This window comes from Raphanus sativus, chromosome 9, assembly GCF_000801105.2.
Source record: "Raphanus sativus cultivar WK10039 chromosome 9, ASM80110v3, whole genome shotgun sequence".
In the NCBI taxonomy this organism is placed as follows: Eukaryota; Viridiplantae; Streptophyta; class Magnoliopsida; order Brassicales; family Brassicaceae; genus Raphanus; species Raphanus sativus.
The window spans coordinates 2,636,962-2,655,175 of NC_079519.1; the positions used below are offsets into that span (position 1 = coordinate 2,636,962).

General features: G+C 34.0%; 2 protein-coding genes, 1 long non-coding RNA gene, 1 other non-coding gene and 2 pseudogenes across 4 annotated transcripts; 5 read left to right on the forward strand and 1 right to left on the reverse strand.

Annotated features, from left to right (window-relative positions):
- The first annotated feature begins 4,278 nt into the window (after nucleotides 1–4,278).
- LOC108827792 (zinc-finger homeodomain protein 11) lies at nucleotides 4,279–5,324 on the forward strand. The gene is given in 3 exon segments (XM_018601276.2): nucleotides 4,279–4,479; nucleotides 4,481–4,684; nucleotides 4,687–5,324. Coding segments are annotated over 3 exon segments (708 nt in total). The 5' UTR covers nucleotides 4,279–4,371; the 3' UTR covers nucleotides 5,083–5,324.
- Nucleotides 5,325–7,940: 2,616 nt separating this feature from the next.
- Nucleotides 7,941–8,982, forward strand: LOC130499816 (60S ribosomal protein L34-1-like). The gene is made up of 4 exons (XM_056994239.1): nucleotides 7,941–8,063; nucleotides 8,132–8,191; nucleotides 8,554–8,663; nucleotides 8,765–8,982. The coding sequence occupies exons 1-4, from the start codon at nucleotides 7,941–7,943 to the stop codon at nucleotides 8,934–8,936; spliced, it is 465 nt and encodes a 154-aa protein (XP_056850219.1). The 3' UTR covers nucleotides 8,937–8,982.
- On the forward strand, nucleotides 8,351–8,440 carry LOC130500549 (small nucleolar RNA snoR110). Its single transcript, XR_008939170.1, has one exon. It is a non-coding gene; the product is annotated as a small nucleolar RNA snoR110 (small nucleolar RNA).
- Nucleotides 8,983–9,148: 166 nt separating the features above from the next.
- LOC130499817 (E3 ubiquitin-protein ligase SINA-like 2) lies at nucleotides 9,149–11,329 on the forward strand (annotated as a pseudogene).
- A 609-nt stretch (nucleotides 11,330–11,938) lies between these two features.
- Nucleotides 11,939–13,213, forward strand: LOC108824498 (E3 ubiquitin-protein ligase SINA-like 2; annotated as a pseudogene).
- Nucleotides 13,214–16,551: 3,338 nt separating this feature from the next.
- On the reverse strand, nucleotides 16,552–17,864 carry LOC130499953 (uncharacterized). The gene is made up of 4 exons (XR_008938810.1): nucleotides 17,677–17,864; nucleotides 17,366–17,547; nucleotides 17,019–17,107; nucleotides 16,552–16,873 (listed from the first exon to the last, which is right to left on the reverse strand). It is a non-coding gene; the product is annotated as an uncharacterized LOC130499953 (long non-coding RNA).
- Between the last annotated feature and the right edge of the window lie 350 nt (nucleotides 17,865–18,214).

The following is an 18,214-nucleotide window of genomic DNA, read 5'->3' on the forward strand; positions in this document are numbered from 1 at the left end:
ATTAATTCTGATATTATTTTTTACATTTACTTAAATCAGAATGAAATAATCATTCAACTAATTCCACAAAAGTAGACAAAATGTAAAAAGAATTATTCCATAATAATTTTGATGGGAATACATGAGATGATTTTATTCCTTTTCTATTATGTTCATATTGTTCCAGTCAAACTTTTTCGGTCAAATTCCTCTTCTACTTAGGTTTATGTAATTATAAATACATCATGTTCATGGTCAACTATTGATCATTAAACCAAAACTCAGAAATATATAATTTTGGTTTCAAGAAACCGAGTATTAGAAAGAGTAGTTTACATGGGTTCCTTCAAATTGATAGTTACTTTTACTCTTGTTGTTATGGCGGCCATTTCATGTGATCTTTTCAATGGTATATATTTCTTTTTCTCAAAAAGTATTTTACACACACACACATATATGATTTGTATCCCTCTCTAATATTTCTTCTTAATGATTTTTAGTTGAAACGGGGATTTTTGTGCAAGCTGCGGCTCCGAAATGTGGACCAGATTGTAGTGAAAAATTCTCAAATCCAGACTGCCATAAATATTGTGTAAATTTGTCTTATAAAAACGGTGTTTGCGTTCTAAACGAAGGACTTATTTCTAAAAAGCCTACGTATTGGTGTTGTTGTTTAAATTTTTAAATATGGAACTAGAGCTGGACCCGTCCGGCCGGACGGGTATTTATTTTTATTATTATATAAATAAATATTATTTAATTGTTTATCAGTTTATTTTTTTAAAAAAATTTACATATTTCTAAATTTTTATAAACACAAAAGTCGAATAGTTTATGTGCTGTAAAAATAGTATCCTGTGCTTGTTATTAAACTTTTGAAAAATTAATATTGACCTATTGATAGTTTGAATAATATTTCTTGTAACATGAAATTATTTTTCAAATGTAAAAAGAATTTAAATATTTTGATCAAATATGGATAATATGGTAAGATTTAGATACATTAGAAAAAATATATATGTTAATAAACATTAAACATTGATTTACAAATAATTCAAATATATTTAAATTTCAGTATTAATTTTTTTGTTGAAAATAATTAATAGCAACCAAAATAGTTAAACATATAATTTAAAAATTCTTGAAAAATATATAATCCTAGGTGAGATTTAATTATATTAAAATAATATTGAGTTACAATATATTCATCTTGTTTAAAATATTTAAAATCTTAGCATATATAGATTTATTATTCAAAATAATTAATGGTAAGTTAATCATATATTTTGGGAATATTCAAAATATTGTTTAATGTTGAATTTAACTTGAATTTATCCAATTTTAATATTGTTAAAATAAATTTTAAATATGAATATTCCTAAAAATCAGCTAATTTATTTTAGGAAATATATTAAATACGAAATTAAGTTAAATTGATTTGGGAAACTGTTTAATAAATAGAAAAAAACAATAATTCCTTAAATATAGGTTCATTTAATGGTTCATTTAATTACTTCAGTGGCATACTATTGTAAATAACACTGAAAACTAAGGGTTAATTTATATATGTACTTCTATTTTAATAATAGAGATATGTCCTCTCTGATCAATATATTGTTTCCTTAAGTCTTTAAATATGGTGTATCTCTTTTTTAGTGGAAAGATCAAATAAGTGTGAACTTCCGTTGATGTCTTCCGTTAACGATTTGCGTATTTTTATGTTTCAGATAGAATTGTATCTGGAAATGTTGGTGTATTTTCATGTTTTTGATGATCCCTGAAACTAGTTAATAATCTTAACTATTTTTGTTGTGATGTTTATAATTATGCATAAAGCAAATTAGTCATTGTTTTATCTGTGAACCATCTTGGTCAATGCAATGCTTGGTAATTTTTGAGACGGTGAAAGTTTGGTGGTTTTGAATGCAAAGTTGAGTTGTGTGTGTTGTGCTGTAAGTTGTTCAAAAAAAAAGAATTATAAAAATCTTGTGAACTAATTTTATGTGTGTTTCATTATTAGAAATGATTATGAACTTATGATGATGTGGCTAATCATATATATGATATGAAAACAAATTTTATGCGGGGGATGGCATGGGAAATGGATAATGGAGCAGATCCATGTTTGTACAGAGCGGAATAAAACGAGAAATCACATTCTCGCTTGTTATTATATTCATCCATTTAGACAGAGATGTGTAACAAAAACGAAGATATAGATTGACAGAACTCTTTTTGTTTATTTTATCTGCAAATTAATCTAGATTGAGATTATATCTTTAGTTTCTTATGGTTTCTTATGCATGTAGGTCTCAGTAAAATGAACCACATTTTTTATTCTGACTCGTCTTTCAAACAACAACATATCATCTTTTATATAATAAAACATAAGTCACATTATCAATCAAATTTTAACATGTGGTAAATGATTTATAAATGCTATAAAAAAATAAATGGTATTAATTTAAATTATTATTACTAAGTGATACAAAAATGTGTATTTCAACATCAGTTTAACTGATGTTTTTATTAATTATTTAGCATTGTTTCATTGAAACTGATACAAACTTATGTTTTTAGTTAAAAAAATTAACAAAATGTTTTATATATTATTTGTTAGAGAGAAGATCTCATATCGAAAATATGTAAAAGCCTTGATTAATATATAAAAGATTTGATATACTCCACTAACTGCCACTTGGTTTAAAATTTAAAACTCATGAAACTTAAGATGATATAAGAGCCATATTTATAGAAGTTACATCACTTACCTATACATACTCGTAAATTTAACTCTAACCGCTATATAACAAAACTATAACCATAAATTGGTAGTTCTAAGGTTAAGGAGTCAGGTGGGAGGAGAGGTGGTCTGTTGACGCTGGCAATAGAAAGTTAGAAACCAATGATTCAAAGAAGAAGCGCGGCCTATTGAGAACCATGGTTTCACCCATTTTCCAGTTTAGCGCAAACTTCATCACTATACCCGTAAGATGAAGTTAATTAAACACTACTACTGAAGCGATATACATGTATAATTTTGCTAGAAGTTTTATAACTGATAAAATACATAAATATATTGGTGGATATGGAATGTGGTGCTTAAAAAACTTAATATAGTTAGATATCAGAAAAAAAAATTAGAAAGTAGTTAATAGAAGAGAATGACTTCCAAACATAGTGGTGACCGAAAGCATAACGTAAGAAAAATGCAAAGGAGGAAGACCACATTACGGCGCCACAGTGATGACAAGAAGTGTGAAGAAGAGGTCGGTCAAGAGATAAGCGTCTTTAAGGTAGTGGTTAAGGAAATTAGACATTTTATTTGTATGATTTAAATTACAAAATGGAGTTTGGCAATTGTCACGGAAAATTCTTATGTGCTCCACTATTGCTAAGTATGAAGTCTTCGTTCAAAACAAGTATCTAGCTAAGTGAGTTTCTAATTTCTACAAAAGAACATATAGCACATTGGCACAAGTCAAATACTTAAGTTGAACACGTAATTAGCTATATTAGAAGAAACCACAGAACACTCAATAATTAATTTCGATTAATGGATTAATAGGAAAGTTGCCGTCTAAAGTAATAACTGGCATTATATAATACAAAACGTAAATAAGAAAATGGTCGCTATTCATTTTATGACCGTTGACAACCAAGAACAAAACAAACTAGAAAAGGTTAAAATGAAGCAGATAGAAATGTAGGGCTGAGACCGAAAATTTACTAAAACATGGGGCTCTGACGTGAACTTCGAAAATAAAATTGCAGGGCAGCTGGAATTGTCCTCTAGTACGATGCATGTAATGGGCATCGGCCACGTATACGCGTTGGACTAAGTCCTTCCCTCTCCGTCGAATATATTCCTTTCTATTTTTCTTTACTACTATATGATAAATTGATAATATTATTATTAGCTTTACCAATTTCTTCATCTCCACCAACAAGTTACCCATTGGTGAAAAAGTGAAAACCCATAACTTACAAAATGTCTTGTAAAATCATTGGAGAAAAGCTTCTGATACGACCCATTATTTTATTAAATTATATAGTCTATAACGTATGAATATTGCTAAACTTCTCAACAAAAAATAATTTAAAATGTGTTGTAGGTTTTCATTTGATATACAGTGTGTTCTTTCTTTTACTGTGTGTGTTTCGGACGTTTGCAGGTAAGCACTTATTACATTTTTAAAGTCCTAATTATATTTCATCACTGCCATGTTCTTTACCGATATAATTACATCATCGTCACATGCACTTACTTAATTTTCACTTTAAAATATAAAAATAAATAAAAAATAAAACCCACAAAACCTAATCTCCTCTTTAAACTACGTTAATCAGATGAGAGTTAACACACTATAAAGAGAGAAGTAAAGTAAAGCTATGGATTTGTCTTCAAAACAAAAACAAACATTACCAATCTCTCCCTTCGCCGGACAACTAACCATCGCCGAGGAAATGGGTGTCTGTTACAAAGAGTGTTTGAAAAACCCACGCCGCTAACCTCGGCGGCCACGCGCTCGACGGCTGCGGCGAGTTTATGCCAACACCAACCGCGACTCACACCGACCCTTCCTCTCTCCGCTGCGCCGCTTGCGGCTGCCACCGTAATTTCCACCGCCGTGACCCTTCCGACCATCTCAGCTTCCTCCCTTCCTCTCCCTCCGGCACCGAATCGCCGCCGTCTCAGTCGCTTCACCGCGTGGCTTCCCTGTTCCTTGCTCTTACTACACTTCAGCTCCACATCACATGCTGCTCTCTCTCAGCTCCGGCTTCCCTGGACCGTCGGATCAAGATCCGACGGGTGTAAGATCGGAGCACAGCTCAAAAGGGGAAATGAGAAAGCGGACGAGGACCAAGTTCACGCCGGAGCAGAAGACGAAGATGAGGGCGTTCGCCGAGAAAGCGGGGTGGAAGATCAACGGCTGTGATGAAAAGTCGGTGAGAGGGTTCTGTAGCGAGAACGGGATCGAGAGAGGAGTTCTTAAAGTGTGGATGCATAATAATAAGTATTCACTTCTCAACGGGAAGAACAGAGAGATCTTGTCTATGGAGGATCATCCTCGTCTTTGTCTGAACACTCAAGAGCTGTAATAATGGTGGGGAAGATGGAGACAACGTTGGTGGGTCATCGTCTTCTTGACGCTAATTACCATACTTAAATTCGGGGAAAATTAAAGTTATGAGCATTAACCGTTCAAATCTTTTAATAGTAAGTTCTAACGTGTAATCGATCATCGATATATATGCAGTTTCAAAAATATTATTGAAGTTGTTGGACAGAGATGTTTCAGAGATCATAATGGGTTTTGTAATGGAAAAGGTTAAACTGGAAACGCAAACCATTCTAATTATAGTAAGTGCGTAATTCTCCAGTAATGATAGATGAAATCAAAAGATTCGTTTATTTGTTTTGTATATTGAAATAACTTTCGCCATTGTTATTCAATGTTATCTTATGTATAACTGGAAATAATATCCTGAACTTTTAAGATATAGTAAGTAGAGTTTGCTTAATTATGAGATACGACGTGGTTATTAAAGATGGCAAGGAACTATGGCGTGGCCGAATATAATTAGGTCATCTGGGCGGCATATTTGTTGAGTTATTAGTATATTATAAAGTTATAAAAATGCGGGCTTATCTCGCCTTTCCATTTAAGGATAAGCTTTGGGCAACAGCAATCTCGCTTACTTATCCTAATTAAGAATAATACAAACGTTACGATTATTATAGTATATCTACACTATATAAATGTCTGGCTATCCCTGCGCCACTGATCCTCTTATCCAATGATATTAAATTTACTCTTTTTAATCAGATTTCTTTCAGTGCACTTATTTTTTTTCTTTTGGATTAACGTTTTTGTATGTAAATTTACGAATCAGACTGGATGCGTATAACAAGCATGTTTTCAATGTCACGGACAAAAGTATCCACGCATACGTAGTCGAGACTGAAGAAAGGCGGTCCAGTACGATCGTTGCCAGACAGACGACCAATATATCTTTTTCTAGGTGACCAACTGTATGTATGTTGGAACCTTATGGCTTCAGATCCAGATCTAGGAATATGATTTTTTGCCTTTGTTCCTCAGAAAGAACGTAGAGCTACCGAATGCTTATCCTAATTCTGTTATGTTTTTTTTTTCCGTCTAATAAAGTTTTATTAAAGGTCAAGGTCATAAAAAGACTTATCCCAAACCGAAACAAAAAGGCCATCCAGACCCATTACAACTAAATCTCAAGCCCGACATGAAGGGCAACCGAAACGGTCCAAAGCCCAGACCCGAATCCACACGTCTCCACCAAAGCCACGCGTCCACAAATCTTTCCCAACCCGTCCACGTGCAAAACTTCATCGATCGCACATGCCACGCGTCAACCATCTATACCGTCATCAACCGAAAGCCGAGATTTTCGCCGGAGAAAAACGAAACGACTGATATTTCGCCGGAACACGCCGTCGACAAATCACCGCGCCCACTTTATCGCCAAACGTCTGCCGGAGAGCTATCATCAAGATCTCATCCGGACATTACCAAATCACACACCACGCCGCATACCAAATCAACGCTTCAAACGCAATCATCTACGATCAACCCAAAACTCCGCTCTTTCTGCGAAAACCACAGTCATCTTTAGACATGACGAGCGAGCGGACCCAAAAGATGAATCGACCCTAAAGAAGGGATAGAAGAAGACGAAGCCGTGGGAGAGAGATGGATGAAAAGAGGAGAGACAGGAAGCTTCAATCCGCCGTCGCCATCGAGAAGAGCGCGAGACGGAGTCAAAGCCAGATGTCCTACACTGGGAGAACAAGCGAAGAGACACTGGAGGCAAAAGCCGAACGACCTCCGAAGAGGAAGGAGCATCGCCGGAGTCAGATCCGGTCGGATACCGAAACCGGAAAGCAAAAACGTTTGACTCTCTTTCCTTCTAAATCAACATTCAACCCTCTGAAATATTTTTTATTGATAAGAGAATATGAGGTTTGGAGAGAAAATTCTCCTCGCTAAAAGAGAGGAGAGAGAGCCCGACCTAATTTGTTATGTACTCTTGTCTATTATTACCAGAAAAATTAAATTAAACCAGCTGAAAAAGTTAAAAAGGAAGATAATGTTTAAAATCTCGTCCCTTTGCTTTTTGTTTCTCTTCTCAGTATTGAATAATTCCTAAGACTTATCTTATATTATGATACAAATAAAATGTTCTTGTTCTATCAGTTCAAAATCTTTCCAGTTGATTTCTATGGTGCTCCATCTATCATTTCAGTCTTTTGTTCCATAAAAAATTAAGTACTTATGAATATTTAGTATCGGCATGGGATATCCCCAAAATTAAAAATAAATAAATTTAATATTCACTTTATACTTGATTCATGAAGTTTATTTATTTACTACACCTTGATAAAAATCGTTTTCGATGATGTTTTATGCAGAAACCTTTTCTTGTTTATAGTATTTCATGTACTAGCTTTTTTCCTATAGTAGAAATAATCATACGTAATAACATATCATAGATATTATTAAAACTTTGTGGTAAAAACGGGTTTCGCTGATTCGCTCTGATCCCCGTAAATAATCAAAGCTAGGAAGCTTGTTGATAAGATTGATTTTGGTGAATAATGCAATGAATTTGAGTGCACAAGTAGCCCCCCGGGTCGAATCCACTGCGAGACAAGTCTATATGGGCTTATTTCACGGCTCTAGACCGAGTCATATATGGCTTCACTAAGCGAACTGAATAAATAAGCCTAACAAGCCCAGTATTGTATATCCGAGTAACGGATCTAGTCCGTTGATTGATAAGTACGAAAATATGATCTTGACCGTTCGATTAGGGCACTAAAGTGTTAAGGCTTTAAATAGCTAAGATAAGCGAAGACGCCATTTCCTCTGCTCCCGTCAGGATAAAACCCTAAAAGGAGGATAAAGAAAGAGCGTGAAAAAATGGTGCAGCGTCTTGTATACCGTTCTCGTCACAGCTACGCCACCAAATCCAACCAGCACAGGATCCTCAAAACCCCTGGTCTCTCTTTCTCAAAAAACCAAACTCTCCCATCGATCTATAAAGTTTGTGTGTAATGTATTGACATCTTTGAGTGGTTTGGTTTTGTTGCAGGTGGTAATTGACATTCCAGACCACCAAGAAGCGTGCCAGTGGACCTAAATGCCCCGTTACCGGCAAGCGTATTCAGGGTGTAAGTCCCTCTGATCTTGTGTGATTTGGTACTTGGTTGATTGAGTTGATGGTAGTGTTGCATAGATCAATGCAAATGTAGTTGTTGTTCTTGTCCGTGCTTATTGACGGTCTTGTGCTGGTTAGATGAATCCCACACCAGGACATAACTTTATCATAAGCTACATTTAGTGCCGCCTTTGTCTTTTTCATAGTTTTCTTTTTTTAATTTATTTAAGGACATAATTGTTTTACTTGGTGGCAGAAATCTCTATCATGTTCCAAATTGTTACATGTCTCATTTGTACTAATTGTTTTTCAAATGTTACTTATATATTATGTAATTTCATCAGAATCTAACTCGTTTTGTCTTTTGTTTGTTAGATCCCTCACTTGAGGCCTGCTGAGTACAAGAGGTCTCGATTATCCAGAAACAGGAGAACCGTGAACCGTGCGTACGGTGGTGTTTTGTCTGCTTTGGCTGTTAGGGAGAGGTTAGTTAGTTCTTTAGCTTGTTTATGTAACAAGTTTATCTGACTTCGTTTACGCATCAAAAATTGATTGTTGTGCTCTTTATTGGATTGTGTTTAAACAGAATCGTCCGTGCTTTCCTTGTGGAGGAGCAAAAGATTGTGAAGAAGGTCTTAAAACTCCAAAAGGCCAAGGAAAAGGTCGCTCCAAGAACTAGAAATCCTATTTTCACTTTTTATTTTATTAAAAAATGTTGTGGCTTTGTTCTAGCAATAGTTACTGGTTGCAGAATATGAGAGAAACATTATGTATTCGTCGCAGTTCTCAAGCTTTTTTTCAATTCGTTTTTGGTCTTGACTCTGTCGACATTTCGCAAATCTTGTGTGTTTATACTTTTCTCCTTTCAATTTTCTTTTCACATTTCATTGTTTCTATTCTTGTGAAGTTTACTTGTTTGTTACATAGTGATCGACGTGATTCCTACTATTACTAGATTATTATATCGTTAATGCCAAATGTTGGTGGTCTATATACACAAAGTTAAGTTGCAACGTTATATGGAATAGCATTTCGTAATTGATGAAATTTGGTTAGGTTATTTTGTTTTCCGGTTTGGTAATAGAAATAATTCCGCCAGTATCCGATAAATATTTTGGGTTTAGTTCTGTTCTCGGTCGGTCTATATGTCTATGCCTAGTCCCCTAAACGATTTTTTGGAATTCTTTTTATGAAGTTCGCTTATATGTCATCAGCGTATTCATTTATTTTGACATGTCTTAGAAAAGATGATGCTACGGGTTTAAGTTAATTAGACTAGGATATTTCCATTAGAAGGTAGTTATTTATTAAAATATTATTAAGCAAATAGTAAATCTAAAATATTAACAGATGTTTTTATTTTTAAATATAATTTAGTTCTAAATTTTTATTTATTTGCATAACCCATGAAAACATCTAGTTTCACTATATACAAAAAAATAGGAGATATTTTTGTTTTAACGTAATAGCAGCGTTGTAAATATGAGATATTTAATTTTTATTTTTGTTTTAATTTTTTAATCACATTTTTGAATCCCTCCTGCTGTTTTGGGGCTGGAGGGTTGATTTTAGGTAGGCTAATCAGGGCGGTACGTGTGTGTAATTGTTCCTTTTCGAACTTGTTTCCTGATTACTTGCAAGTAAATATTGGTGAAGGTAATTTTTTTAAAAATGTTAATATGAGATAACCGACTCAATTATGCTATAAAAGAACAAAGTTAGGGTTGTCTCAAGAAATACCCAGAGCAAATTTAGGGTTTTGCATATCTGTCATCTCGTTAGCTAGCCATGGTGAGCAAAAGAGCCCAAATTTTTCTTTTCGAGGAGAAGCGTTATAGATGAAGCAGAGCCCGTTGAAGAAGCTAGTGAAGGGGGCGAGAATGGTGGAGAAGGAACGGCGACCGGTGGTGAGGTTGATGTAACAGAGGAACGATCAGGGACGCTGTTCGATCTGGATCTTCTCGATTGTCCCGTTTGCTGCCACGCACTGACAAGCCCTATCTTTCAGGTCTTTGTTTCTTCTTACCTAGCTCTTACTTGTCTGTAAAGGAAGCATATTTCATTACAGAACATCACTGCAATGTACATATATATATATCATGTTACGTAAAGAAACCTTTTGATCCAATATCAAATAAGTCTTGTGAACATATTAAGTCTTCGTTACAACTTTGGTAATGATAATTAATAACTGTGACTGTGTCTTTTTTTATTTCTTTTTTTGTAATCTCAGTGTGACAATGGACACATAGCTTGCTCGTCTTGCTGTGTTAACATGAGGAACAAATGCCCTTCTTGCACGTTGCCCATTGGTGTCCATCGAAACAGAATGATGGAGAGAGTTTTGGAAGCAATCATCGTCCCATGCCCTAATGCAAAACATGGCTGCACCGAGAAGTTCTCTTATGGGAAAGAGTTAGTCCATGAGAAGGAATGCAGTTTATCTCTTTGCTACTGTCCTGCACCAGGCTGCACCTACGCCGGCCTGTGCAATGATCTCTACCTTCACTACTATGATAACCACCGTGACTTATGGGATAGTTACAGGTGTGGCTATGAAGAGGACGCGTGGATGCACATCAGGGATAAGATTTTTGTTCTTCAGGAATATAAAGGACCATTGGTTGCGATTCAGTGTTTCGAGGAGGAACAAGGAGTTTATGTGACTGTCAACTGTATCGCACCTCTCCTGGAGTCTCGGAGCTCTCCTTTCAACTCTCTTACTCCTCTTACTCGCCGTTCAGAGCTAAGAAAACCATGTCGTTTGGATTGAGTGAGATGAATAGGATTCAGAAAGTGAGCTTCCAAACTCCTGACAAGGACTTCATGTTTATTCCTAACTATTTCTTGGATGGGCGGTCTGATTTGAAGATGAGAATTTGCATCCGCAAACCAGAAAAGAAAACATGATGAGGATACTGAAGTTGTTGATCGTAGTATTTGTGTTTTCTTTTTTCTAAATTTCTTGTGAAACGACTTGCCTCTGATGGTCTTGTGATACCAAGATGGTGTTGTAGTAAAAGGTGTTTTTTGTTTCTTTTGTGGCGTGCGTTTGGTTGTGCTTTGTTTGTATTGATCTCCAGTGGGAGATGTTATGTCAAACCGTTTGGATGAGTGATGAGCCTGTCTGGTGATGTGAGGTTTAGCAAAACGAAGAGATATCTTTGTTGTTTTGATGAACTGTGGAAGCTGAGATGGTAGTGTTTCTTGTGAGACAAGCAAGAGCTTCTTAGGTACTGTTGGTCTAGACACAGACCATCTAAAACCCATCTAAATCATATGAACATTTTGCATAAAACTATTATCGTTTTACCATAATTCAGAATAATTAGAGGTCATGCAACCAAGAAAATCTATTCACCACAAAAGACTTAGAATACCTTAACCTTAACTAATTTTTTTTTTGGTCAAATACCTTAACTAATTATTTCAGACTTATTCTCACTCAAGATAAGTATGTTTCATTAATAATAATATTAGAACATAAATATATGTTAAGTTAAGGTATATTCAGGGGCGGATCCAGAAATAATATAAACATGGGGCACGATATATTTTCGTAAATTTTATCATAACTAAATATTTAGTATAATTATCGGCTGTAGAATCGTCTATGTAATATTCTCATCATAGTAATAGCATAATTAATTAGACGTTCAAAAAAAAAATATTTTATATAAATTATTTTATTCATTAAAATATATTATGTTATATTATACTTTTTAAAGTATCTTACTCTCTAAACTTATATTTATTTAAAATGAGTCAAGTAAAAGATAACATTTTTATAATGTTAAATGTTTTAAGTAATATCACAAAAAATATTATATCTAACTTTATTATTAAAATCTAACTTTATTATTTAATTTAAATATTGGAACATACAAACTTGATAAAATAAATTTTAATGTATAACTAAATAAACTAAATTTTTGGAAAATAAAAATAATACTCAAAAAAATAAAAAAGAAAATAAAAATTCTATTAGATATTAAAGAATAAGGAAAAATGAAAAATTGTTCTATGGAAAAATGACTAAACTATAATAAAATGTGTAAAAACTGGAAAAGCCAAACAGGTTCACGATTTGAACCATAGACACATGGGGCATTAATTAATATTTAAACCAACAAAAGCTAACAATTTCCAACTGCATATTCGTATACAAGAAACTTTTAAATTTAGGCTGTAGCACGTGCCACACCGTATGAAAGCGTGGATACGTCTCTATTATATTGATCTCAATGTAGAGTGTATATATCGATTATGTAATGCAATAAAAACTCTATAATTAACAATGCTAGAATTATAATATTTTATCAATTTATTAATTTACAAATAAATTATTTTTAGACTTTCTATTTTATGATATATTTTATCTAAAATAAAAAATATTGGTTTAGTGTATATATCGAAACAGCATGATGGAGAGAGTTCTGGAAGCAATCATCGTCCCATGCCCTAACGCAAAACATGGCTGCACACACAAGTTCTCTTACGGCAAGAGTTGGCACACGAGAAGGAATGCAGGTTCAGTTTATGCCACTGTCCTGCACCAGGCTGCAGCTACTCCGGACTCTGCAAGGATCTCTACGTCACTACCACACGCTTACCACTTGGACACATGGAAAGGTTTCACCTGCGGCGAGAACGAGGACGCATGGGTCGAGATAAGCGAGAGATTTTGGTTCTTCAGGAGCGTAGAGATGGTCAGGAAGGTAGAGATGGCCCATTGGTTGTGGTTCAGTGCTTCGAGGTGGAACAAGGAGTGTATGTGACTGTCAACTATATAGCACCTTGTGCTCCTGGAGTCTCCGAGTTCTCCTTTCAACTCTCTTATTCGGTGTACGGAGCCGCAGCTAGATCCATGCCGTTTGGATTGGGTGAGATGAATAGGATTCAGAAAGTGAGCTTCCAAACTCCTGACAAGGACTTCATCTCTGTTCCTAACTATTTCTTGGCTGGACGGACTACTTTGAAGATGAGTATTTGCATCAACCGGAAGAAGAAGAAGAAGATTGAAGATGTTGGCTAGAGGAAGGATACCTCCAAAGCATCAAGACTGATAGTAGTTAGTTTTGTTTATTATCTAAATAATTTTTGCTCTACTGTAAGACTTGTTACTGACTTTAGCTAGTTTGGACTCTATTTTAACTTTATTTGGTCTCTCTGTGTCTTTAGCCAGTTTCTAGTCCAATTTGCCCTGAGAGGAATGTGGTGATATCTCAACTTTGTAAGGAGAAAACAAAAGTTATTTTGAAATATAACAATCCAAGAAAAGCAAGAGGCTCTGAAGCAAAAGATATCTTGGGGCCTCTGCTGATACAAATACAACCAACTAAATGGAAAAACAAATTGGCAAATCGTCATTAATAGGAGAAAACGAGGAATAGTAACTCTCCATCAACATGTGATGCCTCTGATTTTGATGTTGATCTCCAACCATAGTTAAAGATACGTCACCAAACTTTAATTTGTGATGATGATCTTGAATTGCACCACCCATGTTTTTCTTCAAAACCGATCTCTTGGTACTCTCGCCGAAGATTAATGTTGATGAATAAAGTCCTACATCGGTAGTTGGAGAAATAATTAAGTAATATATAAAGGGTTAGAGCCAATCTACTAATTGCCAATTGGTTTTAAGTTGGAAGCTCATAATTAACCCGAATCTAATATGGTATCAAAGCGGTCGATCCTTGTGGATCAAAGTTAAATTAAAAAAGAGCCACCCGATGTTGGGCCACTCCGTGGATGGTATTCCCACAGTTGTCCACACATGTGCGTGAGGAGGAGTGTTGATGAATAAAGTCTCACATCAGTAGTTAGAAAAATAATTAAGTAATATATAAAGGGTTAGGGCCAATCCACTAATTGCCAATTGGTTTTAAGTTGGAAAGCTCATAATAACCCGAATCTAATAATTAACGAACGGCAGGACACTGCTCCTGAGCCAATATTGCAGTTGTGAGGCCAATATTTGAGCCTAGATAGTTTGTGTATCCTCCCAGAAAGTAAGATGAATCTGATGATAACATGTTTACGAGATGTCTTCGTTGTTGTTGAAGACCTTTGGAAGCTGCTGAGATGGTTGTGTTTCTTGTGAGGCAAGCAAAGAGTCTTCTTAGGTACTGTTGGTCTAGACATGGACCAAGACTGGCTGAGGAAGTAAGAAAAGGGACTAGTAGTTGTACATGTATTAGTCTTGGTTGTAGCTTCGTTTCTAGAAATCATGTTTTCTCCTCTCCTTTTTTAAAAGAAAATTATAAAATGTTATGTGGCTCTGTTGTAGTGGTTGCAGAGAAAAACATTGTCTACTTGTCAAAATTCTTAAATCTTTTTGTTATTCGTTTTTTTTAAAACTCTGTCGACGACATTTCGTAAACGTTGGGTTATCCGTTCAAATGATGTGTTCACACTTCAACGTTTCAACACTTCCATCGATTAAAGCGTTTTTGTTAGTTATATTTCGATTGACTCCTATATAACTCGGTCCCATTTTAATTAATCACTTTCTTGCTTGTTACTCAATTCGCTTAATACACAAAAGAATCATTTATGTTATTGTTAGAACAGGATATTTCCCGCGCTACGCCGCGGTTGAATTTTGTTAAAATCATTTTATACTTATATTTTAAATATTATAAAATTAATAAATATTGTTGAAATATTATATCTTACAGATTTGAGAAAAATGATCTATTATATATATATTCATTAGAACCTGAATATTTTATAACAAATATTTCTACATTTGAGAAGTTACAATTCTAGAAAATGTTACTAAACATATAAAAATTTATTTTGTTAGCAATGAAATAATAAACTATAATAAAAAATGATGAATATGTATATATATTAGAAGCCATGCATATCTAGTAAGACAATGCACTCCTAACTTTGGTTTTACTTTTACATTTTATGTAGTTTTAAAAATAGTAATTCTTCGTTGTGTTTGTTAACAATGTGATTGTTTTCATAAAAGAAAATAATTAAATATTATATCTAAGGAGTAAATTTTTTGGTTTAATTTATAAAAACATAAAAATGATATCCCATAAAATAATTTTGAGGCCTAATAGAAAAAATTCAAATCGGATATTTTTTTCTCTAAATTATGTGTTCTTTTCTGTGTGATTTTGAATAAATATCATTTCTTAATGTGACGTATATATCTTAAGATCAAATCATAAACGTTTCTTTGTAAACATTTAAATTTAGTATATAATAAAGAGTATATACATCTTATTGAAATACTTATTGTTAGTTTATATAGACAATATTTGTTGGAGTTAGATAACTCCTGATTTCTGTTTATAATTGTCGTTCACAACGAAAAAATACTTAATTAAATGATTAAGAAAGATTTTGAAATCAAAATCTAGGTAATTATCCGAGCGATGCTGCAGTTTTTTTAATTTTTAAAAAAAATTTAATATAATTTTAAAAATATTTGAAAATAAATAAGTACAATCAATATCAATTATAAGTTTTCTTATTCTTATATTTACAATCTAACATATATTGTAATTTCTACATTTGTTGTATTCGCTTGTTACTAAATACTAAAATGTTAGAGAATAAATTGGTGAAATTTGATGTGATTTAATAGCATGACAAATATTAATTGTATAGTAGTTATTATTTTTTGACATTACTTTTGTTAGATTTTTGGTATCTTTCTAAAAATGTAGTGTTTATGAAAACTTTTTTTTTAATAAAGGGCATTCTTTACGAAAACTTTTTCTAGAAGAGTTTTTTTATAGCTAAAAATCATTCTCTAATTTTATTATAGAGAGAGAAGAGAGGCTCAATAGTGTTGACATGTCTGATCTAATACACAATTCTATTTTTTTTGTTAGTTTCAAAGAATTCAAATGTGCATTATTTTTTCTTAACAATAGAATGGCCTTTTCAAAAAAAAAAAACCTTAACAAAGTGAAAGAAAATTCATATCTTTTTGATTTGGAGATTGTTCAAGATCCCTTTATATTCTTAATTGTTGATCTTGTTTCTTCATCACTTTAAATGTGCAGTCTATTTTTTAGATGACCCGAGGATAATATTTAACCATCATCATATCTCATTTTATAACTTTCGTATAAAACAATACACGCATCTCTGATCAAACCATAAGCATCCGTCACTACTCAGCCAAGCTTAAAAAAACAACCCATGATTTTTTTTTATCCTTGTCTACTTTACAGGTTTTGGTGCAGACGTTTAGAACCAACTGGAACTATATATGAGAGTTAAATTCTGGTTTCTCTAATAACTTCCGTGACACCAATCACTATGTCATGAATCTCATTTCTCAACTTTTTGAGTTGTAGCTATTGGTATATATATATTGTGCTACTGTTTATTGCAGGGATCTATAGTCAAAACTTTTGTTCTCGTTGATGATCACTGAATACTGAACTCCACCTGACCTCTCGACTTGGTTGTTTGAAGCTTGTAAAAGATCTTATCCAGTAATGGTCATTTCTTCTTCTCCAGCTTCACATGTGATTCAAGCAAAAGAAAAAAACAGTACAATCATCATGGTTTGATTGGTTTATGGGAGTTTTCATATAAGTGAAGGAGGACCGAGTTTTCTAATGGCAGGTTCTACTTTCATCCTCACAAGTGTCCCAAACCTTGTGCATTTTGTTCCAAACTGCTATCTTCGCTTCCTCTCTTTGCAAGCTGCAAACTTTCGACAAAGAAAAACATTGAAGGATTAAAGGCTGTTCTGAGATATCCCAAGAAAAAAGGGAGCAAACAACAAAAAGAGCTGTTTGGCAATGCCTAGAAAATTGCAGTCGAGTTGTTCTCTAGAGATGAGTGTAAGGGATTACCGTGGTTATGAAATGCTACTCTCTCAAATTGAAGTTGGTGATGAATGAGTTGTTGGACAGTTTGACGAAGTATGTGACTGCTACTTAATCTACAAAGAAATATTATGTTTTCATTGATTATATGAATTATGTGTAAATCAAGATTAGGCACAGTCTCATTCTGTAGGTTCTATTTCTACATTTGCTTTATTTTTTTTATTAGAAACATAATGCAACACCTACTTTATTAATATTTATGTTTTTCTTGTCTTTGCTATGTATTATGTCTATTTGAAAATCACCATTCTTTTAAGACACTGACATGGGTGTGGTTTCAAAACTTAAAGAGCTCATGAGGAAAAACATACCTTAGTAAGCAAACAAAGGTCCGGACCTCTCACTATCTTCTTCACACCATAGGATATCATTTCTTTTTTTTCTTTCTGCAGCTTGCACTAAGCAACTATATAGGACACAACACTGTCTCTTGCCTCAACCACTAATCTCTTCATCCGTGTCAGTAGCACCGTGTACGCTTTCTCCTTATGCCCTGCAAAATCAAATGGGATAGGAAATCTAGACATCAAAACCCATCATCACTGTCTATGCAACACATCTCTTCCTTCTGATTCAGAACTTAAACGAAGATAATGGGTAGACCAAGTTCTGTCGTACGTACCAAAGCCTAGATTGGGATTTCATCTGCACGGAAATAGGTAAGACCCGTTTGTTTCCTTCCTGGTACAGAGAACCGAGTTTGAATTTCTCCACGGCACTGGACAGATCCTGGGAAACATTAGCACGCATAAATCAATATATAGAGATACATTTTTAAAGAACATATAAGCGTATTTGATAACTACAAACAGACAAAAGCAAAAGCAAATCAGAGGGCAAAGCAAAACAGAATAAAAAAAGGTTGAGACTTTCTCTTTTAGATTGCCTCTATCGAGAAGAACCATAGATGCGAGAGGAAGAAAGAGGAGGAGTTGTGAGTATAGATCGAGTTGTGAACGTTGCTCTTGTGTTCTGAGTATAGATGCGAGAGGAGATTGTGTTGATTCGCTATGAAATCAACCGATCGTCGTCGGCCTTGATAAATCAAAGCGAAGGTTATGGAACCGATAGATCGAAGAAGGTCAAATTGAAAAAGGGGAGATTGAATGAAGTTTCTGATTGCACGAGAGCACAATGTCGAAGAAGAGAGCGTAGAAAGA

Excerpts from the sequence above, each read along its gene's own strand:
- LOC130499816 (XM_056994239.1), top strand. The coding sequence starts at position 7,941 with ATGGTGCAGCGTCTTGTATACCGTTCTCGTCACAGCTACGCCACCAAA. Across the intron at positions 8,064-8,131 it reads CTCTCCCATCGATCTATAAA|ACCACCAAGAAGCGTGCCAG; the intron begins GTTTGTGTGTAA and ends TTGACATTCCAG. Across the intron at positions 8,192-8,553 it reads CCGGCAAGCGTATTCAGGGT|ATCCCTCACTTGAGGCCTGC; the intron begins GTAAGTCCCTCT and ends TTTGTTTGTTAG.